General features: G+C 41.4%; 3 protein-coding genes across 6 annotated transcripts in view; all 3 read right to left on the minus strand.

Annotated features, from left to right (window-relative positions):
- On the minus strand, positions 1-27289 carry LOC310691622 (uncharacterized protein; the record flags this gene model as incomplete). Its single annotated transcript, XM_083471480.1, has 4 exons — positions 1-968; positions 7893-7982; positions 8198-8477; positions 26338-27289. The coding sequence occupies 4 exons, from the start codon at positions 27287-27289 to the stop codon at positions 26-28; spliced, it is 2265 nt and encodes a 754-aa protein (XP_083327606.1). The 3' UTR covers positions 1-25.
- Positions 11036-27941, minus strand: part of LOC310691042 (olfactory receptor 14A16-like) — a 242514-nt gene continuing 225608 nt past the window's right edge. The window contains exons 1-5 of one of the 4 annotated variants that reach the window (XM_083470639.1): positions 16065-18150; positions 14523-14677; positions 14205-14341; positions 13714-13803; positions 11036-12955 (exon numbers count right to left, since the gene is read on the minus strand). In XM_083470639.1, coding sequence (XP_083326765.1) covers positions 12001-12954 — 954 coding nt within the window. In that variant the 5' untranslated portion in view covers position 12955; positions 13714-13803; positions 14205-14341; positions 14523-14677; positions 16065-18150 and the 3' untranslated portion in view covers positions 11036-12000. Of the gene's footprint in view, positions 12956-13713; positions 13804-14204; positions 14342-14522; positions 14678-16064; positions 18151-27941 lie in introns of those variants that run through there. The other 3 variants (XM_083470638.1, XM_083470640.1, XM_083470637.1) reach the window with 3 other exon arrangements.
- On the minus strand, positions 20887-22250 carry LOC310691071 (olfactory receptor 14A16-like). Its single transcript, XM_083470671.1, has one exon. It carries the CDS (start codon positions 21935-21937, stop codon positions 21002-21004), a length of 936 nt encoding a protein of 311 aa, XP_083326797.1. The 5' UTR covers positions 21938-22250; the 3' UTR covers positions 20887-21001.

Below are 27941 nucleotides of genomic sequence, written 5' to 3' on the forward strand. Positions count from 1 at the left end.
TTTTCAAATATCTGGAAATGATGAATCATGCAATGAGATGTTTCAGTTTTATGAGTATTTTCCACACCGCCAGTTGGATGTCCTTGTTCCTGAGACTATAAATTATGGGATTAAGAACTGGTGGCAAAACTGTATATAATACAGCTGCAACCAAGTCCACAGTGGGGGAAGAAAGTGCTTTTGGCCTCATGTATGAAAACACACCTGTGGTGATGAATAAAGAAAAGACAGTCAGGTGAGGAGTGCAGGTAGAGAAAGCTTTATATCTGCCTTGGACTGATGGGATCCTCAGCACAGCAGAAAATATGTAGCCATAGGAAGTAAAGATGAAGGTAAAAAAGAAAGAGTCTGGAATAAACCCAAAGACAAAAATAAGAATTTGATTCACTTTTGTATCACTGCAAGAAATCTTTTGCAATTGAGGAATGTCACAAAAATATTGCTCAATCATGTTGGTTCCACAGAAATTTAGTATGAAAGTAAAACTGGTTTCCAGTACAGCATGGATCAGGCTGCCTATCCAGCAAGTAGCTGCCAATTGGATACAGGCATCCCGATTCATGATTAAGGTATATTGTAGTGGACGGCAGATTGCTACGTAACGGTCATAAGCCATAACAGTGAGCAAGGCAAGCTCCCCACCAACAAATGTGACCACTAAGAAGACCTGTGTGACACATCCCGCAAAAGAAATAATGTTGTTGTTTGTCAATGAAATGGCGATGGATTTCGGCACAGTAGTGGAGATGGAGCAAACATCAAACAATGACAGGTTGGTTAAAAAGAAGTACATCGGGCTGTGAAGGTGGTGGTCTAGGGCCACAGCTGTGATGATGAGAGAATTTCCTAAGTAAATGAAGAGAAATATTGCAGAATGCAAAATCTGCATATCACGGGTTTCGGAAAAACCCATCAGAAGGAACTCTGTTGGAGTAGATTGGTTAGCCATTTCTCTCATTTCCGTCATTCTGCAGATAGAAGTTAAATAGTTGTGAGTTAGTGGAGCTTACAAATTTTTCGACATTCTGTGTTTTTTTTAATATCATTTTAGATATTGCGCTAGTTCACAACTACACATCTAGCCACATCAACAACCAAGTATGCACACTATCAATTGTTGGTGTATTCTTTCATCCTGATATGACATGAAGCCTAATGGGGATAGTATGTGCACTCACATGTTTTCAGCTATTATGATTTATTCACCCTCAAAGAATGGGCGAAAGGCAACAGAGACTGGGGGCATACATATACTTTATAAGCCATATGTCATATGATGCAAACAGTGCAGTTTTTACAGAAATCTTCCAGTGTGCCATCAAATGTACATAAATCATTTTATGAAATATGTAACATTTGGAAAAGAGAGAGAGAGAGAGAGATCACACTGAATTAACTAGATTGGGTAAAGGAACCACCATTCTAGAAAGTTGATTTGAAATTTCATATAAAACAAAAAAAAAGAAATCAGAGTTGAAATTTGGAAAAGATTGTATTATGTGTATTCTCAGTGAGGCTTGTCTATTTCTTACTAAATACTTTAGTAATGTAAACCATGGAAATGGAAGCTTTCTTCAAGTATATGGCAATTAAAAAATTGTCAGACCTTCAGGCAACATAATCTTTGGGCTGTGAACGCAGCAAACCTGTGAGTAGGTTTGCCGCTCACGTGTGTGCAGAAGTGCTCTGCAGCGGCGTGTGTATGCACAGAAGCAGTCCTCTGGGTACAAAATCTTTGGGATATGGCTGGGCCTCCATAATGGATCATGTTCGTAACCGGAGTTACCACTGTATTTCTAGAAACATGGCCCATGGAAACACCAAAAAATGGCTATACTTGAATCCCTTCTCTTTCTTTAATCCCTTCTCTTGAATCCCTTCTCTTTCTTTAAGATGATCAATAAAGATTATACTCACCGCTGTTTCTCTCAGAAGATTAGAGTGCCAATGTGCTTGACGGGGATATTTATTTGAAGGTACATGGGTTGCCAGGAGGAGGTGATGTCATCCTCCTTTTCTGTGCTATTTCAGGATCTCTCTTAGGAGAACATACCAGTCCCATGATGCTGTGCAAAACAAATGTTGTCCATTTCCCTACTAGTTCCTTTAACATACATAAGCAGCTGTTGGATTAGTCTAGAAAGCGAAGGACACAAAGGGAGCTGAGGAGGAGAAAGACTCAACTAGCCAGTTCAGTTCTGCCCCAGATACTCCTCAATATATGTGAAAAGGAAGACGATCAGGAGAAGAGTGATATCACATCAGAGTATTTTCACCCAATCCTTGTATGCTAAGGTTATCTCATTCATTCATTTCTACCACTGAAATGTATACAATGTGTAAAGTAAAAGAAGTGTCAGTGTTTCATGGACAACAGAAATCTAAAACATGCACATTGATATAATATCAGCATGTTACATTCCCCAGTTCACGGATTTAGTTGTTTTCAGATATGATAACAAAGACACCATTGCAAAATCTCTTGAGAATCCTTGCTCTAGAGAGGTTTGTGCTTTTCCCATGTTGGTGCAATTTGAATTAATTCATGTTTGCTGAAGGATGCACAATGAGGCACAAGATTTTACACCGAGAATTTATTTAGCCCTTTTGTTTTTCCATGGATTCTGAACTATAGGAAAGAAAACAGCAGGAGATAAAAGAAAGATGAAAAAGGCTCCAAAAATTGACTTCTAGTATCTAGGGATTGTAGTGCATACCTAAATTTGGTATAACATCACAACTTTTTTAATTGCACTCCCACCTCATTTGTTTGCATCACAGGCAAATTATTTCTGATCATGAACTTCTATTTTGAGCTTCCATACGTGTTCAGCTGAAGGACCTTAAGTACCCCTTCATATGAAGTGTGCTCTTCCATCATGTGCATTAGAGCTTATGTACATGTGTGTGTGTGTGTCCAAAAATATCCAAAAACATTTACCAGCATAGACAAATAATCCATGATTGGTCTCCATTTGTCCTTAAACACTTCGTCATTCTGTCATCTTAGTCTGGCAGTTAATTTCACCATTTCATCATAGTCTATCAGTTTCATAAGCCAATCCTCCTTCCTTGGTAATCCTTCTTCTTTCCACTTCTCTGCATATAAAGTTCTAGTTGCTGTTGTTGCATATATAAATAAATTCAAGTTTTGATATAAAATTACAAACAAAAGTGTTGTCATTTGAATTTAATTTATTTTAGGTAAAGGATGCCCAGTGAGATACTGTGGTACCCCGGGTTACCGACACCTCGGGTTACAGACACCTCAGGTTACACACTCCGCTAACCCAGAAGTAGTACTGTGGGTTAAGAACTTTACCTCAGGATGAGAACAGAAATCCAGCGGCGGCAGTGCAGTGGCAGCAGGAGGCCCCATTAGCTAAAGTGGTACCTCAGGTTAAGAACAGTTTCAGGTTAAGAACAGACCTCCAGAACAAATTAAGTTCTTAACGATAAACATGGTCTAAAGCTTCATTCATCAATTGGCCAAACATGCCATCATTCATAGCAACTCATAATGGGTGTTACGCATAATAATTCATTAGGCCATCATTGATTACAGACCATGGGAACAAACACAGTGTGCGTAAGAAGGCATGTAACTCAGAAGTATGGAGTTGTCCCATATGGGGATCAGGAAGCCCACACCTTGGTATTATCAGCATCACACTCTAACCACTGAACTATCCCAGCCACATGAAGTTCATCTAGTCCAACCCCCTGCAGTGTGGGATTATGTTGTTGCCCCAAGCAGGAGATGAACCTGCAAACTTGGCATTATCAGCACACTGTTCTAACCACTGAGCTAGCCAGTCTACATGAGCTAATCTTCTGGTTGAACCCCTTACAATGTAGGGATATGCTGCTGCCCACTGTGGGAATAGAACCTGCAAACCTGGCATTATCAGCACCCTCCTCCAGCCACTGAGCTATCCAGTCTACAGTTGCCATAGACCCAATAAACATCATTTCACGAAGCACTATTACTAATTTTAATGTTAGATGCATTTTTATTCAATGTTTAACAGAACACATTCTGAACAGCAGGAGATGAGTGGGCACTAGAAATTTGCACAAAAAAATGTGATGTATGTGAGACACAACATGAGCAATCATGCTAGGAGTAAGGTAACAAAAAGGGAGTGGCTCTCTGCCAGTCAACAAATGGGTAGGGCCCCTTCCTCAACTTTCTGGTAGTTAGAAATACAATGGCAAGAGTTGAGGGTGGAGTGATGTGAGCTAAAAACTGGAAGCAGCAGGCTGGGAAGCTGGAAACACAGACAGTTGCTGTTTATATTCTAAGCTGCAGCTATGAGAGAAGCAAGAGTGTCTTGAGGTGTTCATGCTGTGAACCCTACAATGTAGGCTCAGGTTGTATATATGTGTAAATAAACCATATATCCTAAAGACACCACAGTGTCTACTGTACCTCATTCCAAACGAAACAAAAACCCTGGGTAACCAACTGGAACCCTAGGAATCTCGCACCACTCAGAAATTTGGGTGGCATGTAGCAATACGTTGAACACCCATATTTTATTTCAGAGGTACAGAATACATATGCATTTTGGATAACATTGTAAGTACCTGAATTAAAAACTAACACTGGAAACACAGTGATTGTACAGTCAATAGGAGTATAAACACTTAAAGATTTGTTCTCTGTGGAATAGAATTCATTTTTAGTTTGCATCTTGAATTCCTTTTCAGAAGCAAAATAGAGCAAAACCTGGTGAAAATCAGATGGTTGGCAGCTATGCCATTTACCTTACAATGTTTTATTATTAACATTTTCTTTGATAATAGAGCCTAGAATTTCATCTCTTGTTGCCACTCTTTGCGTGCACAGGCAGAGTCCCCAGGTCCCGAGCGCCCCCCCCCCGTCATGTGGAATAACGACTCAAGACAACATGCTATGGGATTAAATTGGCCACAACTTTATTAAATTTCAAATGTGGGTAGACCTTGGCTCAGGCATTGGGCATTCTCTCTCCCCAGTCCCCAGCCGGGGACCTAGGGAGCATCAGGGTTATCCAGTGTTTGTGTGGGGGATGGGCCGGCTCTGGAGAACATATGTTCAAGCAGAGATAGCTGCCCCCGTTACGCCACCGCCGCAGGGGAGAGCAATGACGACCTTTCGGCGTACAGTCAAAGCCTCCCGTCAGAAACCCCTTTAACGGGGAACCCTGGTATCGCCGCTGCAAGAGGAAGATGGACAAAAGGATTCCGCCCAAGGCCTGATACTGCCAAAGTTGTGACGTTTTGCTACGGGAAAGGCGAAACCTGCCAATGCAGGGAAATTCCTTTCCGGCCCTTTGACAGCGACCTTAACGTAGCAGCGCCCGCATACCTGTAAGAAAAGTTAACCTGCAAAAACTGTGAAGAAAAGTTAACCTGCAAAATAAGGCATTAACTGAGGGTGGGTAGGGTGGGAGAAGCTCTGGAGCCAAGTGAGGATACCCAGGTAAGATCCTCCCTCTATTGTGTGGGCAGGTAATCCCTCCCCCACCTGGCCTGATCTCATTGGCAACGCTTCCCCCAGGTGGGATTGGACAACAGACTGGGGTATGCGGAGACCTCCAGGTATCCCACCTGAGGGAAGGCAAAGCCAAGCCTATGCTGAATGGAGCCGCTCCAGATCCAGGGGCCGCGCGCGTCCACGCAAAGGTCGCCCCCCCCCCCCCGTTTTATGCGGGGAGCGGTCATTACTTCAGTATGCAAAATTTTGTGTCTGAAAAAGTTAGTGGCATATCATAAAAAGGACTAGGGCAGCCATTAGGAAATATCTACTTTTCCACTTTTCAAAAACAGCTTAGGTGATTTTCTAAAATGTATTAGCTCTTTGTTTGGTATTTGTGGAGAGCTATCATGTTTTCTGCTGCCTGTAACCTAAGTGTTTTCCATACAAATGACCTTTTCAGGTATTCTCCCTCAGGGCATCATACTTAACAAATTCTAGATAGAGTGCATAAAAATGGAGGTGAAAAATGAAAGCAAATATAAAACTTGTGAAAAATATGTACTTTTGGTTGAGTATTATTACTTTTACCTTTAAATGAGTGAGGGTGCAGTCATTTCAGTTTTCATTTTTAAAACTAAATGCACCGTTCAGCCAAGTCCATCCTTTTTTTGTGCTGACCTTTTTTTAAAAAAAACAATGAACAAAATATTTGCATCTAAATTTTATCCATTTTGTACACTTTCTATACACCTTGCTCCTGTAAAATACACATTTTTCAATTCTTTGCCAATAATTTCCACCCAAAATGTTAGTTTTGTGAGCATTATTGCATTTGGAAACTTTATTGCAGAAGCCAGGGGAAGTACATAATCTGAGCAAGAGCTTCATTCTAATCTATCTATCTATCCATCTATCTATCATGTATCTATCTAGCTTTATTAGATGAATATTTAGTCCACACTATAGCATATTCCCAGTAGAATTTACAGGAATTATAATTAAAAGCAGTGACTCTCAAACAGGAAGCAATTGAATTTTAAAAGATATTCCTTGGAAATGAGCAATATATCTAGATGTAGCTTTAAATATGATAAAATATAATCCATTTGTTGTGTGTGGAAGCAATGAAGAACAGCAATCCTTCAACCTACACAATAAGTGACTATTACTACATTTGTGTGTTCTGACATCTAACACTTTGTTCCTAAAGCTATAAATAACAGGATTCAGTAGTGGTGGCAAAACATTTTACAATACAGCAGAGAGCAAATCCATTGTTGTGGAGGAAAGCGTTTTAGGTCACATGTATTAAAACACAGCTGTGCTCATAAATAAAGACTGTCAGGTGGGGGATGAAGGTAGAGAAAACTTTATATCTGCCTTGAACAGAAGGGATTCTCAGCACAGCAGAGAAGATGTAGCCATAGGAAACAAAGATGAACCCTCCACAAAATGAACCTACACAGGAATCCTGTACCAAGAATCCTAGGTAAAAGACCATCACAACTTGCACCTAAACCTCAAGCCAACATAAAGCAACCAAAGAAAACTTGTCTCTGTGTTTGTGTGTTATGCAGACTCAAAACAACAATTAATACTACTAATAATCAACACATTGAGTATTCTGAGTCTCACTGAACTGAGCTGACATAGCTCTTTTAAAAAAGAAATACCAGTAAAATGCACCCTGCACCTGTACATGCATGACCTAGCCAGTATGGTGCTAGAATAGCACACCTCTAAAACAGTGATGGAGGAGGGGCCATAGTTATGCGAGAAACTGAGGGCATCAGTATCAGATGCAAATGTGGTTTAGAGACCTCATTACTTGTGCAAAGACTTATTCTACCCTTCCTCCCTTCTAACACCTCCACTCAAAAAGAAACCCAATTTAGCAGGTTGGGAGGATTAGCATTAGATCCAGTTCCTCACATTTACATATTGGCATGCTTCTTCGTTTTTTAAAGTCCTAATGAAAACTCCTAAAGTCCTAATGAAAATGAAAGTTGTTCTGCGTGAAACGATTCTAATATGCACATTTTATATGCAAATTTGCCCAATACCCATCTATTTGCAATGCACTGTTATGCAATATAATGCATTTTAATGCAATTTTTCACGGACATTTGCATTCTTATACAATGCACAGGAAATGTGATGTGTATGAGACACAACTTGAGCAATCATGCTAGGAGACTTCTAATTCTTTTCGGTATTTTCAGTACGGCTTCTTGGATGTCTTTGTTCCTAAAGCTATAAATAATGGGATTCAGTAGTGGTGGCAAAACTGTATACAATACAGCAGAGAGCAAATCCATCGTTGTAGAAGAAAGTGCTTTAGGACTCATATATGAAAACAAATCTGTGCTAATAAATAAAGAAAAGACAGTCAGGTGGGGGATGCAGGTAGAGAAAACTTTATATCTACCTTGAACAGAAGGGATTCTCAACACTGCAGAGAAGATGTAGCCATAGGAAACAAAGATGAACCCTCCACAAAATGAAGCTACTGTAATCCCTATGGCAAAAATCAAAATTTGATTAACCTTTGTGTCAGTACAAGAAATCTTTAGCAACTGAGGGATATCACAGAAATACTGCCCAATAATATTGGATCCACAGAAATGTAGCCTGAAAGTGATAATGGTATGTAATGATGAATGAATTAGGTTACTTATCCAGGAAGCAGCTGCCATTTGGATGCAGGCATCCCTGTTCATGATTAGTTCATACTGTAGAGGATGGCAGATTGCAGCATAGCGATCATATGCCATGATAGTGAGCAAGGCAAGCTCAGAACCTCCAAAAGTGAAAACTAAGAAAACCTGTGCGACACAGCCAGCAAAAGAAATCTTTTTGTAACCCAACAAAGAAGCAGCTATGGATTTGGGGATTGTGGTAGAGATGTAGCAAATGTCTGATAATGATAGGTTGACCAAAAAGAAGTACATAGGAGTGTGTAGCTTGTGGTTTAGGGCAACAGCAATGATGATGAGAAAATTCCCCGCTAAGGCTATTAAATAAATGGAGAGAAATATCACAAAGTAAAAAAATTGTTCTTCTGGGTCACTGGAAAACCCCATCAGAAGAAATTCTGTCACTGTAGACTGGTTGGCCATCTTAATTCTTTGAAATATGTCTTTTAAAAAGTTCTAGAAGAGTTGCTCTGTTATTTTGTTTCAGCAACACCAGCAGAAGTGTTGTGGCACCTAAGATTAGAACAGAGTTAATGAAAGTCTGTTGGTAGAGGGAATATGCAGGCAATTGTATGTGGGGTTTCCCTCCTATGTCAATATGATGCAATGGGTGATGCCAGCAGTAAACATTCAACTGATACTATTGATTCTCCCCAGTACTCATAGAATTTTAGAGTTGCAAGGGAACATAGAGAGCATCTCAAGAAAGACCCATCTTGGTTACATGCTGAATCAATAATGAGAAAGTAGAATCAACCGTTAACTGTATCTTATAAGAACAACCAATGAAATATTATGTTGCTTTGATAAGAGCTGAGGGTTTAAACCCAATCTCCAGAATTTTGAAACACCACATTATTATCTTCTCTTACCTATAAATGTAATCTATTTTTATCATAGAATAATCATGTCTGCATTAACCTTACTGCTGTATTAAACATTTTGAGGTCTTTTCAGAACTGAAATATGAGCACCTTTCAAGGCCTAGTCTCCTCTGAGGTTGAACAAATCGGATGCTACTTACCTCATCATTCTCTGGAAGAAGGAAATGCCTAGATGTTGGAGTGTAGTCTTTAGTAGAAGATATATATTTTATGAGAAGGAGGAATAGCTTCTCTGCTGTCTGTAATGTTTCAGACAGTAGGTCCATGGAGAAGATATTTAAATTTCTGTAGTGCTTCAGAGAATCACTCCTTGGAGAACCTCACCATAATGATTTGCAGGTCCTGATTTACTCAACAAGTGGTGCAATTGTCTTTATTATAATAAAGTATTGTATATATTGTGGCGGTTAGAGTGTTGAACTTGATTAACCTATGTATCACTGCAAAAAATCTTTTTTAACTGAGGAAGGTCACAAAAATATTGTCCTATGACTTCGATCCCACAACAATTTAGCATGAAATTAAAACTGGATTGCATATCCAGGAAGCAATTAACATTTGAGCCAGACACTCCGATTAATTTTCCATCTGGGAGGGCACCCATAACTTCTTCACTACTGCCTAAAATATGTCATATTTTGTATATTTGCACTGTGGAATGTTGATTGCTGTGCTCCTCTGCTGAGGAAGATGGATGTGAGAGTCATCTTTGATGTTACTATTCCAACCACAGTTGCTTCTGCTGCATTCTGCTGTAAAGGACTGAGTTCTCTATTTGCAAATGGGCATTTAATGCTCAAAATGGTTATGGGCCCAGACTGTGTCCCTGGACTGTGTTGAACTGTCCTCAGAGTGTGTTCTGGACTGTGCCAGATTGCTGTGTGATTCCTGGCAAGAACTGTTTTGGCTGGAGGACAATGGAATGTAAATCGGGTCCTCCCTTAAAGAGGGTATGTGTTGCGGTGGGACCTGGCAACCTAACCCTGTGTTGTGGGTGGGTATGTTTGGACAGCACAACACCCAAGTGGTAGGTCCTTTGATGCAGGGTTCAATCAGGCCAATGGGATACAGGCTAAACAGATCAAGGGACCTATATATACCCATGCACATGACCCAGAGCTTCCTCTTTTGGTGCGTGCATCGGAACACCAGCAACGTGTCCGCTGCGAGCCGAGAGAGAGCACAATCTACTTCGATGATCTGCTTGTTGAACCTGTTTCTTTTTATTCCCCCTTTTCCCTCAGTTTCTCCTTTACTCATTTTTCCCCTCCTTGCCTTGCCTTTCCCTTTTCCCCTTGGGAGGCTTTCTGCCTCATGGGGCTTCGGCCCCTTGAGCTCTGAGCTTGCCGCTGCCTCTGTTCAGCCAGATGGCTTTGCTCATTCTCTGGCTGCGGCTGCAGCATTGGGGCTTAGAAATTCAAGTTGATTTCATTTTTAGTGCAGAGAGTCCCCTCTTTGAGCGGTTGCCTTTTATTCTGCTTACGGTCTGTGGGGAATTGCTCTGGGCTGGAAACCTGCCCCCCCCCACAAAGTGACCCGGCTGTCATTTTGCATCTTCTTCTTGTAGGGGTGCCGGGTCTTTTGGCAGGAGCGCCATCTTGTTTTCGCGGGAGCGCCATCTTAATTGTGTGGATCAATTTTGCTTTGTTCTGTAACCATACTGAGAAAAGTATCCATCATGCTGTCCATTGCCTTGGTGAGGTATGGATGCAATTTTGTCACCAGAAAGCAAAGCACACAGAGGAAGATGGATGGGATGGGAGGAGGAAGAGGATGAATGGCCTTCATCCTAGCTAGCTCACTTCTGCCCCAGTTCCTCCTCAATGTATGTGAAAGGAGGGAAATGGGGGATTTGCCATCACACTCTTAAAAAAGACTCAAGGTAAAGCAGTTATGGGTAAATGGTTAATATGATTTGGGAACTTTAATAAGCTAGTGGTTATCTCAGTCATTTATTTATTTATACAATTCAAAGGTGCACACTGTATGAAGGGAGAAAGATGGCGTCACATTATCAATGGTCAAGAAGAATCTAAAACGCACACATATCACGGAAATATCACTATAATACATCAGAATACACCTTTAGTTCAGAGATTTGTTTCTTCTCCCCCCCCAAAAAAAAAGCCCCTTGTAAAATCTTCTGGGAATCATTGCTCTGGGGAAGTTTCTGTTATGTTGTGTGGGTTTAGTTATTAAAACATAAGCCATAGATTTCCCCTTTGAATTTTATTCATTTATGGTACAGGATGCCCAGTGAAGTCCAGTGTCCTACTTGAGGAATTTATTTTTCCATTGATTGTAAATGGTGACCAATAAAGCTGCTGGAGCTGAAAGAAGATCGGATATGGGATTAAAAACCGAATTGTCTTTTGCTGTGTAGTTTTTCATTTTGTTTTGCTAAATCAAATATTCTGTATCACACCTATTTTTCTTCATTTTCCAATAAACCTTGTTCGAGTGTTAATTCATGGTGCATGTATGTGGGTGGTTGGGGGGGGGGAGTGCAAACCAGGGATGCTTCTGTTGCATCTTATCCCACCTCGACAATACATGAATTGTTTAAAAATCAATCCCTCTCCCCTGGTAACTATGGTATTTGTAGCTCTCCTGGGAGGATAGACTCCTAAAAACTCTTGTCTTTTTGTTTAAATACAGAACCCCTGTTAAGTGTCTAAACTTGACCTAAAGAACAGCAAGTTATTGCTCTAGAATTCTCTCAAAGTTGTAATAGTGTCCCATAAATAAATAATTAATAGAACTTACACATATAAAATGTCTCACGAAATCTATGGAAATGACAAAAGAACCATTCAGTATGATGAATAGTTAATATTGAGGAAGGTCCTATTTCAAAATATAAAGGGGTATATCTATGTTTATGTGGCAGACCTCAGATCCTCATTTAGTGTTTCCATGTTTAACATTTTTTTAAAAAGAATTTGGAACTGATTACTCATGCTATAAGCTGTTTTAATTTTCTGGGTATTTTCCAGACTGCCAGCTGGATGTCCTTGTTCCTGAGGCTATAAATAATGGGATTAAGAACCGGTGGTAAAACTGTATATAATACAGCAGAAACCAAGTCCACTGTGGGGGAAGAAAGTGCTTTCGGTCTCATGTATGAAAACACAGCTGTGATGATGAATAAAGAAAAGACAGTCAGGTGAGGAGTACAGGTAGAAAAAGCTTTATATCTGCCTTGGACAGATGGGATCCTCAGCACAGCAGAGAAGATGTAGCCATAGGAAGCAAAGATGAATGCAAAACAAAAAGAGTCAATAAAAAACCCAATGACAAAAATCAGAATTTGATTCACTTTTGTATCACTGCAAGAAATCTTTTGCAATTGAGGAATGTCACAAAAATATTGCCCAATGATATTGGTCCCACAGAAATTTAGCACGAAAGTAAAACTGGTTTCCAATACTGCATGAATCAGGTTGCTTATCCAGGAAGCAGCTACCATTTGCATGCAGGCACCCCAATTCATGATTAAGGTATATTGTAGTGGGTGACAGATGGCTACAAAACGGTCATAAGCCATAACAGTGAGCAAAGCAAGCTCACCACCAACAAATGTGACCACTAAGAAGACCTGTGTGACACATCCGGCAAAAGAAATCATGTTGTTGTTTGTCAATGAAATGGCGATGGATTTGGGCACAGTAGTGGAGATGGAGCAAACATCAAACAATGACAGGTTGGTTAAAAAGAAGTACATCGGGCTGTGAAGGTGGTGGTCTAGGGCAACAGCTGTGATGATGAGAGAATTTCCCACTAAGGCTGTTAAGTAAATGAAGAGAAATATTGCAGAATGCAAAATCTGCATATCACGAGTTTCAGAAAACCCCATGAGATGGAACTCTGTTGGAGTAGATTGGTTAGCCATTTCTCTCATTTCTGTCATCCTGCAGATAGAAGTTAAATAGTTGTGCGTTAGTGGAGCTTACAAATTTTTGGACATTCTATTTTTAAAAAATATCATCTTAGATATTGCGCTAGTTCACAACTACACATTTATCCACACCAAGAACCATGTACACACACTATTAACTGCTGATGTGTTCTTTCATTCTGATATGACATGAAGCCTAATGGGGATAGTATGTGCACTCACATATCTTCAGCTAATATGATTTATCCACCCTCAAAGACTGGGGGAAAGGCAACAGAGACTGGGTACATACATATACTTTCTAAGCCATGTGCTACATGATGTAAATGGTGCAGTTTTTAAAGAACTCTTCCATTTTGCCATCAAATGTACATAAACCATTTTATGAAACATGTAACATTTGGGGGAGATAGAGAGAGAGAGAGATCACACTGAATTAACTAGATGGGGTAAAGGAACCACTATTCTAGGAGGTTGATCTGAAATTTCATATAAAACAAAAAATGAAATCAGTGTAGATATTTTGAAAGATTGTATTATGTGTATTCTCAGTGAGGCTTTTCTATTTCTTGCTAATTTCTTTAGTAATGTAAAACATGGAAATGGAAGCTTTCTTCAAGTATATTGGAATAAAAAAATTGTCAGTTCTCAAATATTTGGAGGTTTCCCATCAGAAATATATTACAAAAAACTATCATGCAAGTGTATGTGTTTTGAAAGGTGCTCTCAATTTTTTTCAATTGAACAACAGCATAGCAATTCACATATTACCTAAGAGCAGTGAAGAATCAACCTGAATGATTAAGTTTCAGGAATGAAGACTGATTGCCAGAATACTGAAACAGCAAATATTTGAACAACCTGCAAGGAGAATTGAAAAAAATCCAAAACATTATTTTATTTATTTCTAGCAACATGGCTCATGGAAACACCCCCAAAATGGCTATACTTCTCAATGTGCAGGCAGAATTATACTAATTTCTATCCTATTCAAAAAAGACAAGACAAATTCCATTTGGATAAGTAATTTCTATTCTAGTGATTGTATTACCATATATTATAATTTATTTCATTTAATTTTTTTGGAAAAGATAACCCAGATGAATCCATCTCTCAATTAATTAGTGTCATATGCAGTAGGTGATTTGTTTAACCAGCCAATCTAATGAGCTGACAAGAAAAAGACTGCACACTGAATCATTAAAAGCTTCCCATTGTCGGAAATGCCATAGTTACTGAAGAATTCTGGAGTATCTGCCTACCATCATTGTTGCTGTGAACAAGAGAGAGTTATGGTAGCACTTGACCTTAGTCCATTATCACGTTTCTTGTCAGTTGTCCATATTCCAGCGTGAAATATTTCTCTGTACAGTTTTTCCAAGTTTTCTGTTGCCTTCTCCTATATATAAAAGAAATGATACTTTTTTAAAAAATAAGAAGTCCACTTTATGATATTATGTTAATCTCAACTTTACACCAACTACTACATCAGTCATTTCACAATCTTTTCAGAATTGAAAGCTCAAGCATCCTTGAGTCCCTTCGCTCTCTTTAAGGAGATCAATAAGGATTATACTCACCGCTTTTTCTCTCAGATTAGAGTGCCAATGTGCTTGACAGTGATATTTATTTGAAGGTACGTGGCTTGTCAGGAGAAGGTGGAGAAAGTGATGTCATCCTCCTTTTCTGTGCTATTTCTAGGTCTCTCTTGGGAGAACATACCAGTCCCATGGTGCTGTGCAAAACGAATGTTGTCCATTTCCCTACTAGTTCTTTTAATATGCACAAGAATATAAGAGCCTGCTGGATCAGTCCAGAAAGCGAAGGGCACAAAGGGAGCTGAGCAGGTGAAAAACTCAACCTAGCCAGCCCAGTTCTTCCCCAGTTGCTCCTCAATATATGTGAAAAGCAAGACGATCAGGAGAAGAGTGATAGCGCATCAGAGTATTTCCACCCAATCCTTGCATGCTAAGGTTGTCTCATTCACTCATTTCTGCCAGTGAAATGTACACAATGTGTAAATGAAAAGAAGTGGCAATGTTTCATGGACAACAAAAATCCAAAACACACACACCAGTATAATATCAGCAAACTGCATTCCCCAGATTTACTTGTTCTCAGATATGCAAACAAAGATGCCATTGCAAAATCTCTTGAGAATCTTTGCTCTAGGGAAGTTTGTGCTCTCCCCATGTTGATGCCATTTGAATTAATTCATATTTGCTGAAGGATGCCCCTTGAGGCACAATATTGTACAAAGAAGATGAAAAAGGCTCCAAAAATTAACTGACTTCTAGTATGCAAGGATACTTTTTCATTTTGTTTTCTTGTCATGCATACCTAAATTTCATATACGTAACATTACAACTATTTTTATTGTCCTCTCACCCCACCTCATCTGTTTGCAAAACTGGCAAATTCTTTCTGATCATGAACTTCTACTTCTACTTTCTGATCATGAACTTCTATTTTGAGCTTCCATAAGTGTTCAGCTGAAGGAGCTTAGATTGCCCTTCATATGAAGTATGCTCTTCCATCATGTGCATTAGAGCTTAGGTACGAAGGTTGGGAAACTGGGTGCACCCAATGGCAGTAATAGACATTGTAGTAGTGCAGTGGCTCTCAATTGACCTCCACTCAATTTCATCACTGCTGCTTAGCAGGAGTTAAGAAGCCTGCACCTGAAAGGCTTTCTTTAGTTGTGTCTGTCTGTTCCCTACTGGAAACTCTCACAGACAAAGTGATAATAATTTAAATTAAAAGATCAGGTGATTGACAGGTACATGGTCTGCTCAAACTTAGACATCAGCCAGCAGCAGACAGCATAATGGGGTGCTGGCATACACCTGAGCTCTGCTCACTCACATTGCTGCTTACAAAGGATAATCCAGTAATGGCCAGTTCTGCTAGGAACTCAAAAGGAAGTTATCTTCAGGCTTCCATTTAATCCCAATTGCGCATCAAGACCGCAGAGCATCCCCAAGGATAAATAAATATACACTGAAACAGAATTTTAGATTAAGGTTAATGGGCAAAACTTTAGGGCAAAACTTTATTGATTACAGCAATGTGAGTGGTATTGGCTTAGTCATTGGCAATAACTATATCTGACTCCTGCCCACCTTGCAGGAAATCTGGAAGGAGCTCCGTCGATGGCAACCAACTGATGCTCACCCTGGGGTTCCTGCTGGGTCCCGGCATGGCCCTAACCCCTCAAGCGGACTGCGGATGAGATCTAGACCCACAGATTCCTTTACTGGAATACCCTTGTATTCCAGTAGATGATGATGGCCACACCTCCCTTCCACCGCATCACAATAAGCCAATGCCTAACCGCCACACGAGCCCCATACGAGGCACCAATACCCTCAGATCCTGTAACCAATCCTTCAAACCTCTAACAATCTCGTCCATCCACACATCATTTCCGCCATCAGAAAGATGCATACTATCAGCCCGAAATAGGGCTCTATCACTGAAGGTAATACCAGGGTGGTGAATCACTATGCTACCCAGCGCCAACACCTTGTTTGACACCTCAGGGTCAACATGCTTCCTGGTTGTGTTGGTGGCAGCTGGGCATGAACTATTGTGCCAAAACTGATGCACCAGGAACTGTGACCAAAATATTGTGGTATCTGGGAGCACTGCTGCCAGCTCCTCCAAGTCCTTCTTAATGCAAGTCCTCAGGTCCATGCCCTTCAGCAGTGGCAAGTCATTTTCGCCCAGCTGCACAACCAGAAGGCGGGCCCCAAGTGGTCACCTGAGCCTTCACCAGTGGTAAAACTTCTTTCCAGTGCATCCCACATCTGGACACCCAGGAAACCTTGACTTGAGCAGGTAAGCCGAGCTGGCACCCAAAGCCAGTCTCCACTGCTCGCACACTGGCTCAGTGCACGATGCTGTGACCCACGATCCACACGTGCAACTCTGGCAACACTGAAAAAAAGGAAAAGACGAAACATGTTAGGAGGTGGACAACATGCTACTTGCTTTTCTGGATGTATCCCTTATAGGCATTGGACTTCCACCAGCCCAAGTTTTTTATCCTGTCCACTGAAAGGCCCCAATGAACTGCCGTAATAGCGGCGCCAATCCTGAAAGAATGGGCAGCAAATTCCAATGCTGGCAAGCCACAGGCCGCACTAGCCTTCCACATAACCTAGTGAATTGATGCCTTGCTAAAGGGTTTCTATCCTCATGTATCAAGAAGGGGCAAATCTGTAGGATTCCAGGAGGCCTAATCTGTAAATACCTCCTGGTGTTTTTTACATGCGCCGTTGCAGGCAACTTAAGCAGGGCCCCCTTACCCCTTTGGTCCATTTTGGACCGACTATCCTGGACCACCAATTCTGCCTCTCCCAAAGATATGTCCTTTAAGTGCAGACCCATAGGAACTCCCCCACAGACCTCCTCAAAAACAACCTCACCCATTCTATTGCGATAGAATAATTGGAAGAGAACGACCGTGCCTCATACCGGGACCAGCAAACAGATCTTAGTTTTTTGTGAATTTTACATAATAGGTCAAAGGTGACAGGCCTGCGGCCAACACCAGAAGATGGTTGAAGTCTACGCCAGCCCTCCAGAGCCTTCCGGAGCACAAAAGCTGCACACAGATCATGGGCAAACAGGGGTTTGCTAAAAAAAAGAAATGGCAGCCGACTGGATTTTAAGAGTCTTAGCTGCATGCCAAAGCTAATATAAGTGTGCTATGTATTGTGAAACCTGATCTGTAGAAGAGGGTTGATCTACAGCAATAGATAAATTCTGCACACGGAACGTTATAAAATCAGCCCAGGTTTTCTTGTAAGATTTAAATGTGGAAGGGGCCAAGGAAGAGACCACTCCCTGCATAACTATGCACTTCCAAGGCTCCATAGGTACACCAGAAAAGGCTCCGGCAACTGCTGTGCGTCCAGTGCCAAAGATCTGAAGTGGTCCATGTGAAAGGGAGACAGAGAAGCCAGGTGAATCCCCAGAAATGTGCCACCACCTTTTATATGCCCCCACGATCACACCACCAATCTCTGATTGGCCAATAGGCCATGGTGTGATTGTGGGGCCATTGTGTGGGCTGGGCTCAATCTCCCACCTCCTCAAGGATAGTAGAAGGGACACACCTTGGGCCTGCATGCAAGGCAGACCCTCAGTTAGGAAGATCCCATTTATCTAGCAATAAGCCAAAATGAATTCAGTTGAGCTTATTTTGAGCAAACATTTTTTCGATTGCAGAAAAAAGTGACCAGATCAGATTAATTTTATTTCTATCAAATCATCAGATTACCACACATCATATTTTATATATATATATATGAATGAAAAAAGTATTTGATCCCCTGCTAAATTTGTCCATTTGCCCTCTGACAAAGAAATGATCAGTCCATAATTTTAATGGTAGGTTTATTGTAGCTGTGAGAGACAGAATAACAACAAGTAAACCCCCAGAAACCCAGAAGACAAAAGTCAGAGATTGATTGACTTTTTAAATGCCATAATCAATTCATCATGGAATATGTGCATATACATATACATATCTACACACACACACACACAAACATAAATATACATGCCGATACACACATGCATGCATACATACATAAATACACACATACATACACACGGAACCAAGCAATTCCTTGCCATGCCTATGTGGCTACATAATTTGTTCCAGATATATAAGGTATTTTGCAAACATGAAGTTCATCTAGTCCAACCCCCTGCAATGTGGGATTATGTTGTTGCCCCCTGCAGGAAATGAACCTGCAAACCTGGCATCATGGGCATAGAATTGAGAGTATATGACACACAGGGTTTTCTCGGATGAAGAGCTGCAACAACGTGACTAAAGTAAAGAGCTGTTGGAGCTTTAAGGCTGCCACACTTTGCTCTCTGGGAAGAAGGGCGGCTCATACTTGCCTCAGACACATGGGCCAATGACCCCCTCAATGGCATTGGCGTGAGAATGGGATAGTGACACAGAAAGGGAAGGATACTGGATGCGCTTCTTCCCACAGAAGCGGCACATGGAGGAAGAAGGTGGCAACAGCGTGGCCAAGCGAAGATCGCAGGTAAAATACTCAAAAAGGCTGCATCGCTCTGGCAAGGCACCACAAGGGGGATCCTTCAATGAGGCCTCTAGATGGTTGACCCTGGCTAGGGAGGCAGTGGCAGTGGGCCGAAAACGGGTGTTCCTAACTGGTGCTCCAAAGGACCGATGCCTCCACAGGTGGGATAAAGATCAAGAAGGGATCTAGATCCGATGCTCCTGATGCTCTGGGCCAACTGTGCTGCCAGTGTCAGCTCTGGGCCCCTTTTATGCTTCTGGAGCAGGCTGCTGCAGATAGGCGGAATGTGAATCGGGTTTGGTGGGAACCATTAAGTACTGTGGCGGCCAGGAGAGCCGAGCAATGGTTGGCAGAACAGTGTGGCTTCAGGAGGACGAGGAAGTTGTGCCCTGTGCTGCAAACACTGCCCACTTTAGGACCATGTGAACATCCATTTTCATATACCATGCAGTAAATTTAAAATATACCGTATTTTTCGCCCTATAGGACGCACTTTTTCCCCTCCAAAAATGAAGGGGAAATGTGTGTGCGTCCTATGGGGTGAATGCAGGCTCCTTGGCTTCAGCGATAGCAACGCTAAGCCTAGGAAGCCTGAGCTCCAGAGGCTTCGCGTCGCTTTCGATGAAGCCAGAAGAGTCTACTCTTTGAGGCTGGCGGTAGGGGAAAGCAGCACTTCCCCCCATCGCCAGCCCCAGAGGATCAGGGGGCAGCGGGAAGGCGCGCGATGCCTTCCCGCTACTCTCCGACCCGGCTTTGAGGCTGGCGGTGGGGGAAAGCAGCACTTCCCCCCATTGCCAGCCCCACAAGCTGGGTCAAAAAGCCTGCAGGAGCCACGCACATTTTTAAAGGGTGTGCGGCTTCTACGGGCTTTTCTAAGAGGTGGGGGAATTCCCCCACCTCGTAGAAAAGCCCGCAGGAGCCGTGCAGCCTTTAAAGAGTGTGCCGCTCTTGGGGGCTTTTCTCCAAGGAGGGAGAAGGGACTGACTGGCCGAGTCAGTCCCTTCTCCCTCCTGTGGGCTTTTGCGGGAGATGGGGCAATTCCCCCACCTCCCGCAAAAGCCTACAGAAGCCGGGTGCTCTTTAAAGGGGCTGTGCGGTTTCTGCCGGCTTTTCTAGGAGCTGGGGGAATTCTCCCACCTTCCACAGAAGCCCGCAGAAGCCGTGCGCTCTTTAAAGGGTGTGCGGCTTCTGCTGGCTTTTCTACGAGGTGGGGGAATTCCTCCACCTCGTAGAAAAGCCCGTAGAGCCGCACACCCTTTAAAGAGTGCGCTGCTCTTGGGGGCTTTTCCCCGAGGAGGGAGAAGGGACTGACTGGCCATTTCAGTCCCTTCTCACTCCTGGTCGAAAAGCCCGCAGGAGTCGCGCGTGGCTCCTGTGGGCTTTTGCGGGAGGTGGGGGAATTCCCCCACCTCCCGCAAAAGCAGGAAAAAGGTCTTGGAGTAGCGCACAGGCTGCGTGCAGCCTGTCCGCTGCTCCCAGAGCTGGGGGGGGGGAGATCATATTTTTTCTTTGATTTCCTCCCCTGAAAACTAGGTGCGTCCTATGGGCCGGTGCGCCTTATAGGGTGAAAAATACAGTACTTTCCCAAGTCTTTCCCAAGCTCTATTCTTTGCAATAGGCCCAATACACATCTTTTTACCAAGCACCATTACTATTTTTAATAATAAATGCATTTTTATTCAGTCTTTAACTGAGTACATTCTGAACAACAGGAGATGGGCTGGAAGAGGAGGGCATCACTCAAAAGTGGGCACTAGAAATTTGCACAAAAAAATGTGATATGTGCGAGACACAACTTTAGCACTCATGCGTGAAACAGCATGTGTGAAACTTTCCTAATATATACATTTTATATGCAAATTTGCCCAATACACATCTATTTGCAAAGCACTATTACGCAGTATAACGCATTATTATGCTATTTTCAATGGCATTTGCATTGTTATGCAATGCACAGGGATTGTGATATGTATGAGACACAATGCAAGTAATCATGCCACGAGACTTCTAATTCTTTTCGGTATTTTCAACACGGCCTCTTGGATGTCTTTGTTCCTAAAGCTATAAATAACAGGATTCATTAGTGGTGGCAAAACATTATACAATAAAGCAGAGAGCAAATCCACTGTTGTAGAAGAAAGTGCTTTAGGTCTCATGTATGAAAACACAGCTGTGCTCATAAATAAAGAAAAGACAGTCAGGTGGGGGATGCAGGTAGAGAAAGCTTTATATCTGCCTTGAACAGAAGGGATTCTCAGCACAGCAGAGAAGATGTAGCCATAGGAAAGAAAGATGAACCCTCCACAAAATGAATCTACAATAAACCCAATGGCAATGATCAAAATTTGGTTAACCTTTGTATCAGTACAAGAAATCTTAAGCAACTGAGGGACATCACAGAAATACTGCCCAATAATATTGGACCCACAGAACTGTAGCCTGAAAGTGATAATGGTATGTAATGATGAATGGATTGCACTGCTTATCCAGGAAGCAGCTGCCATTTGGATGCAGGCATCCCAGTTCATGATTAGCTCATACTGTAGAGGATGGCAGATTGCAGCATAGCGATCATAAGCCATGATAGTGAGCAAGGCAAGCTCAGAACCTGCAAAAGTGAAAACTAGGAAAACCTGTGCAACACAGCCAGCAAAAGAAATCCTTTTGTCATCTGACAAAGAAGCAGCTATGGATTTGGGGATTGTGGTAGAGATGTAGCAAATGTCTGATAATGATAGGTTGACCAGAAAGAAGTACATAGGAGTGTGCAGTTTGTGGTTCAGGGCAACAGCAATAGTGATTAGGAAATTCCCCACTAAGGCTGTTAAATAAATGGAGAGAAATATCACAAAGTAAAACAATTGTTCTTCTCGATTACTGGAAAACCCCATCAGAAGGAATTCTGTCACTGTAGATTGGTTGGCCATCTTAATTCTTTAGTATTTCTTAAAACAATTTCTTGAAGAGTAGCTCTGTTATTGTGTTTTAGCAGCACCAGCAGAGGTGTTTGTAACACCTAAAATTAGAAAGGAGTTAATGAAAGTCTGTTGGATGAGGAAACATGCAGGCAATTGTATGTGGGGTTTGCCCCCTATCTCAATATGAGGTAATGGGTTATGCCAGCAGTAGACATTCAACTGACACCATTCATTCTCCCCGGTACTAATAGAATTTTAGAGTTGAAAAGGAGCATGGGGAGCATCTCAGCAAAGACCCATCTTGGTTTCATGTTGAATCAAGATTGAGAAGGTAGAATCAAATAGAAACTACAGCTTATCAGAGCAACCTTGCTATTAGATGTAAATAAGCAGATTCTCATTTGTTTGTTTGCATAAAGGATCTTAATGATGGTGTTTTTGTTTGTTTTTTGTGAACCATAATGCTTCTACTTTATTTTTAAAAATGCAAACCACATACCAACTAGCATTAATGAAAAATAATTTGGCTTTGATGAGCGTTCAGAGTTTAAGACCAATCACCAGTATTTGGAAACACCACTGTTTTACCTTCTCTTACCTATAAATACTACCTATCTTTTCATATAATAATCATATTTTCATTAATCCTACTACTGTATTAAACGTTTTGTGGTCTTTTCAGAACTAGAAATATGAGCACTAGATGTAAATAAATTTAAAAATCCTCCTTGGAGTGTGGTTGCGTAAGGGAACTTTACACTTGATGTTTTGGTATTTTTGCTAACCATAATACTTTCACACACCTCCTAACATTAATGAAAAATCATGAGGCTTTTAAGCCCAATCACCAGAATTTTGAAACATGCAGACAATTGTATGTAGGGCTTGCCTCCTTTCTTAATATGAGATAATCAGCCAAAACGCCAGAATTTTGAAACACCACTTTATTATCTTCTCCTACCTATAAATACTACCTATTTTTTCATAGAATAATGTTTTCTTCATTAATCCTACTGCTGTATTAAACCTTTTACAGTCTTTTCATAACTGAAATATGAACACCTTTCAAGTCCTAGTCTGCACTGAGGATGAACTAATAGGATTCTACTCACCTCTGTCTTTGTCTGGAAGAAGAAACTGTCAAAATGTTGAAGTGTGGTCTTCAGTAGATGATTTATAGTTTGTGACAAAGAGGAATCAATTGAGCCTCCCTGCTTTCTGTAATGAATCACTCCTTGGAGAACATCACCATGAGGATTTGCAAATCCTGATTTACAAAACAAGTGATGCAATTTTCTATATTTCCTAGAAATATTTCCCCTCAATCTTTAAACCACTTACCCTTAACTTCAGTCTTATGTAAGGGATGCTTAAGAGTGAAGTGCTGACTGAATGCAGACTGAATGGGAAACCGATTTCAAAACCTACATGGTGGTTATATCTTTTTTATTGACCAAAATGTCATGCTGCAGCTCAAATTAAGTACTGAATCTGATTAACATAAGTAAATTATTCTGACTATTCTGAACCGGTATAGTGTAGAGCTTGGAGTGTTGGACTAGGACTAGGGAAGCCAGGTTCAAATCTCTGTTCAGCCATTAAGATAACTGGGTGACCTTGCGCCAATTTTCTCAGGCTAAGCTACCTTACAGAACTGTCATGAGGTTAAACTTGGGAAGGATGACCTCCAGCTCCTTGGAGGAAAGGGGGGATATAATGACAATAAGTAAATATTGAGAGCAAACCATCTGAGACAGGTCTATGATTTTAAACTGGAGCAATAGATTTGGTTAAAGAAACTTGGGAAGGATCCAAAGCAAAATGTTATGCTTTGAAATAGGATGTCGGTGTGTTAGGTGTTCACACCTCGGCTGGAGATGAATTAGGAAAGGCTGAAGGACTCTTGCTGGAGTGAAGCTGGTTTGAGAAACAATACTGTTACTGTTTCATCTGTATTCCTAGACCCCCCATCAAATCACAGGATCTGGCAAGTGTTAAAATCTGAGCAAGGATTTTCATTCCTGGAATAGCCTCTGCTGTACCTCATTCCAAAGGAAACACAAACCCTGTTCATTTGTACATAAATATGTTTTGTGAGGTCTTCTTGCATTTGGAAACCTCACTGTAAATGCTAGTGTTGGACACAATTGTGGATCAGTCTTAAGTATTGAGTCATGTTGTTGAAGTTATCAATGGACTTGTCCCTACTTTTTCTAGTCTTCACTACTTTGACAATTGCTTCCATGATCTTTTGATGTGTACCCTCCTTGTTGATTTATCTTAAGCAGACTGTTTGCAATGTAGCCATATATCAGACAGTTAGCAACTGGCCTTTGGAATCTTCCCAGTCCCCCCTCCGGGCCCTAGAGGGGGGCTGCCAGACATCCATTTAGCCCCCTCTCTCACTCGTAATCAAAAAAACATCTTTTTGCAAACAGTTGTATATGTAATATTGTTTCCAGTCTTTATAACCAACCATCCGTTAGCTCCTGTTTCTCTTAATCAGGGAAGTATTTCAGATATTCAATAACGACGTGGTGGGAGACACCATTTTGTCCTTTGTCCTTTGTTTTCGTCTTTAACAGACATTTCTGGTCTTAGAAGAGAAGTGGCTGCGAGTAGATCCCAATTATATATGAAAGTCCATCTGTACTCACTTTTTGAAGAGCAATTTAAGTAATGCGTGAGACTTGGCATGCATTACGGATTGTTGATGTTAAGGATAAAAGAATGTGTTTTTTTTACATACCAAGCCCCTCCACATTCCAAACGTCATGATGCAGATCTCTTTGAAGTTCGATCTTTTGCACCAGAGACTGTACATACTGCAGGTTTTTTCCAGCTTCTTCAATTCAGAGTGTGTCTGTTTGTTTTCCAAATCTTTATATTTTCCCAAACAGATGTGTCCGGCTATGGGGTGGCGTCACAGGAGTGTCAGCTGTCCCTAGCTCCGTGACCCAGTGCCCCTGCCATCTGCCACATCGGCAATCTGGGGCAAACTGCGGGTCGTTGAGACAGTCCTCCTCTGCCCTGGGGAGGCTGCCAGGGCTAATTACCCCCATATCAGCCCTGAATTATCGGAACGGCTGAAGTCTGATTGTGTGGGATCAGCCATTTTCCATCGCCAGAAACAGGAAGTGAAGCATGATCTTTTGATGTGAACTACCAACACAGGAATTTTATTCAACATTTAATGAGCAGAAATTTCACATATGATCGTTTTGTGAGAATCGTGTTAGATAATTTCAGCCCCTTCTCTCCCTCCCATCACAGGTTATTTATGTTACAAATAAGCACCCACAAACAGCATAAGAGATTTTGGAAGAGCATTTCACATCAGCTTTTATTTCATTCACCAGCTGCTAAGGAGTCTCTTTTATGTTCGAAGCATTAATTTCTGGCATGGAAAACTGTACGTTGACTTTCATTGCTGGAATTGGAAGTGCAACCCATTCACATATTTAAAGCAAAACTTGCTGTTACTAACCCAACAAAGTAATGGTCAATGAATTCAAGTAACAATGACTCTGATGAATGAATCAAAATAGTTATCAAAAATTAGTTGCCAAAGACTTTTATTTGCACTATAGGTTTTTTAAAAATAAAATAGGAATATTTCTGACTTTCTATCCACAGTCATAACCTTCAAGACAACTGAATTTATAGTAAATATAATGAAATAAAAGTTTAAAAAATCTGTTCTAGGAACAAGTCAATAGAAATTGTATCTCTTTATCTCTTTTCATACACCACACGCAGCCTCAGCAGCAATAACCAGGAAATGCATAAAAAAGAGCCCAGATCATTCCTGTGGGATCCATTTCATATGCATGCTGAAATGTCATTATCTTAGCCTTACATCTAAAGACAAGCAGAGATGAAGCCAAAAGAACCTACCAGTAACACCATGATCTAGTCTAGGTTAGTCACAATTACACAATCGTACGTGTCTGCCCACTTTATTAAAAAAACAAAAAACAATGGGACACAGAGCAGAACAGGGTCATAGATGAAGACATAAGAACATGGGTAGGTATACTTCAAATCAGGGGAGCTGACTTGCCCCCACATTGAGGGAGCCCACTCATGTGATGCATCACATGATGGCGCTGGGAGGAGGCAGGATGCATGGAGGGTGATCTGTGCCCTTTGTTCATCTCAGCCCCCGCCTGGCTCCCGGGTGAGGGCAGGGGCACTTGGAGGACACCCAGTGGTGGTGGAGACTGGTTGCCCCCTCAATATTGCAGGGCTCAGCCCTCTGCCCACCAATATTGAGGGGGCCAAAGCCCCTTCCGGTCCCTATATGTGGCGCTCCTGCTTCAAATCATCTTGTGTATTATGTGCCAGTCAGAAACTTCCATATCTGACTCAGGGAGTAGATGTTCCTGTTTGCATGTTATCCCACAGACCTATACAGCCACATTTTCCTTTGGTATGCTTTTTCCAGGATCTGCCATAGATTTTCCACAACACTGCTTTGATCTCCTTGTTTCTCATGCTATAAATTATTGGATTCATTAGTGGGGGAAGAACACAGTAAGCCATGGCAACTGAACTGTCGAGACCCACCACAGATTTGGAAGTTAGTTTTAGGTTGGCGAAGATGCCAGTGAAAGTAAATAAGGAGACAACGCTGAGATGAGGAATGCAAGTAGAGAAGGCTTTGTCTCTACTCTGTGCCGAAGGAATTCTGAACACTGTTTTGAAGATCTCCACATAGGACACAACTATGAAACTGAAGCAGCCGAGTCCTAGACATGCACTCAAGCCCAGAGCCACAGCTTCAACAAGGTACAAGTCAGAACAAGAGAGCTTAAGTAGTTGAGGTATCTCACAGAAGAACTGGTTGATGATGTTGGAACAGAAAGGAACAGCGAAGGTGGCTCCAGTGTGTAATGTTGCGAAAAGGAGACCACTGATCCATGTACTAGTCACCATTTGGATGCAGGCTTCCTTATTCACTACTGTTTCATAATGCAATGGGTCACAAATGGCAACATACCGGTCATATGCCATGACTGTGAGTAGGAAAAAGTCTGATGCCATGAAGAAAAAGAGAAAGAAGACTTGAGCGATGCACTCCGAATAAGATATCAACCTGGTATTCATGAGACAGTTAGCCATGGCTTTTAGTATTGTGACTGAGATGTACCCAAGGTCCATAACAGACAAATTTGCCAGGAAGAAGTACATGGGATTGTGAAGATGGGGATCTGTGACCACAGCCACAAGGATGAGGATGTTCCCTAGCAATGCTGCCATATAGATCAGTAGAAAGATCACAAAATATACAAGCTGTATCTCCCGAACTTCAGAGAAACCTAGGAGGAGGAATTCCGTAATGGTGCTTTCATTGGACATTTTGTCCTTAATACATTTTGCCCTAAAAAAAAACAGGCAGCATAACCAAAGTTAGTAAGGCGGAATTCTCTTTTCTTACTCATATGCCCCCTTTTAAAAGGCTACTTTTAAAGTACACATTCCTCACATACAAAAAAATTCATTGCTCCACCCCCCCCACCCCTCTATTTTAATAGAAATGGATTTTGGGGTAGTGGTTGAGATGTAGCAAATGTCTGGTTATTGTAGGTTGACCAGAAAGAAGTACATAGGAGTGTGGATTTTGTGGTTCAGGGCAACAGCAATGGTGATTAGGAAATTCCCCACTAAGGCTGTTAAATAAATGGAGAGAAATATCACAAAGTAAAAAAAAAAATCTTCTCGGCACTGGAAAACCCCATCAGAAGAAATTCTCTCACTGTAGACTGGTTGGCCACCTTAATTCTTTAGTATTTCTTTAAACAATTTCTTGAAGAGCAGCTCTGTTATTGTGTTTTAGCAGCACCAGCAGAGGTGTGCTGCTAAATGTCTAAAATTAGAAAGGAGTTAATGAAAGTCTGTTGGATGAGGAAACATGCAGGCAATTGTATGTGGGGTTTGCCCCCTATCCCAATATGAGGTAATGGGTTATGCCAGCAGTAGACATTCAACTGACACCATTCATTCTCCCCAG

The sequence above is a fragment of the Podarcis liolepis genome (assembly GCF_965112155.1).
Source record: "Podarcis liolepis genome assembly, chromosome: 13".
Lineage (NCBI taxonomy): Eukaryota > Metazoa > Chordata > Lepidosauria > Squamata > Lacertidae > Podarcis > Podarcis liolepis.

What these genes read in the sequence shown, in the direction of transcription:
- LOC310691071 (XM_083470671.1), bottom strand. Translation starts at nt 21,937, where the DNA reads ATGGCCAACCAATCTACAGTGACAGAATTCCTTCTGATGGGGTTTTCC.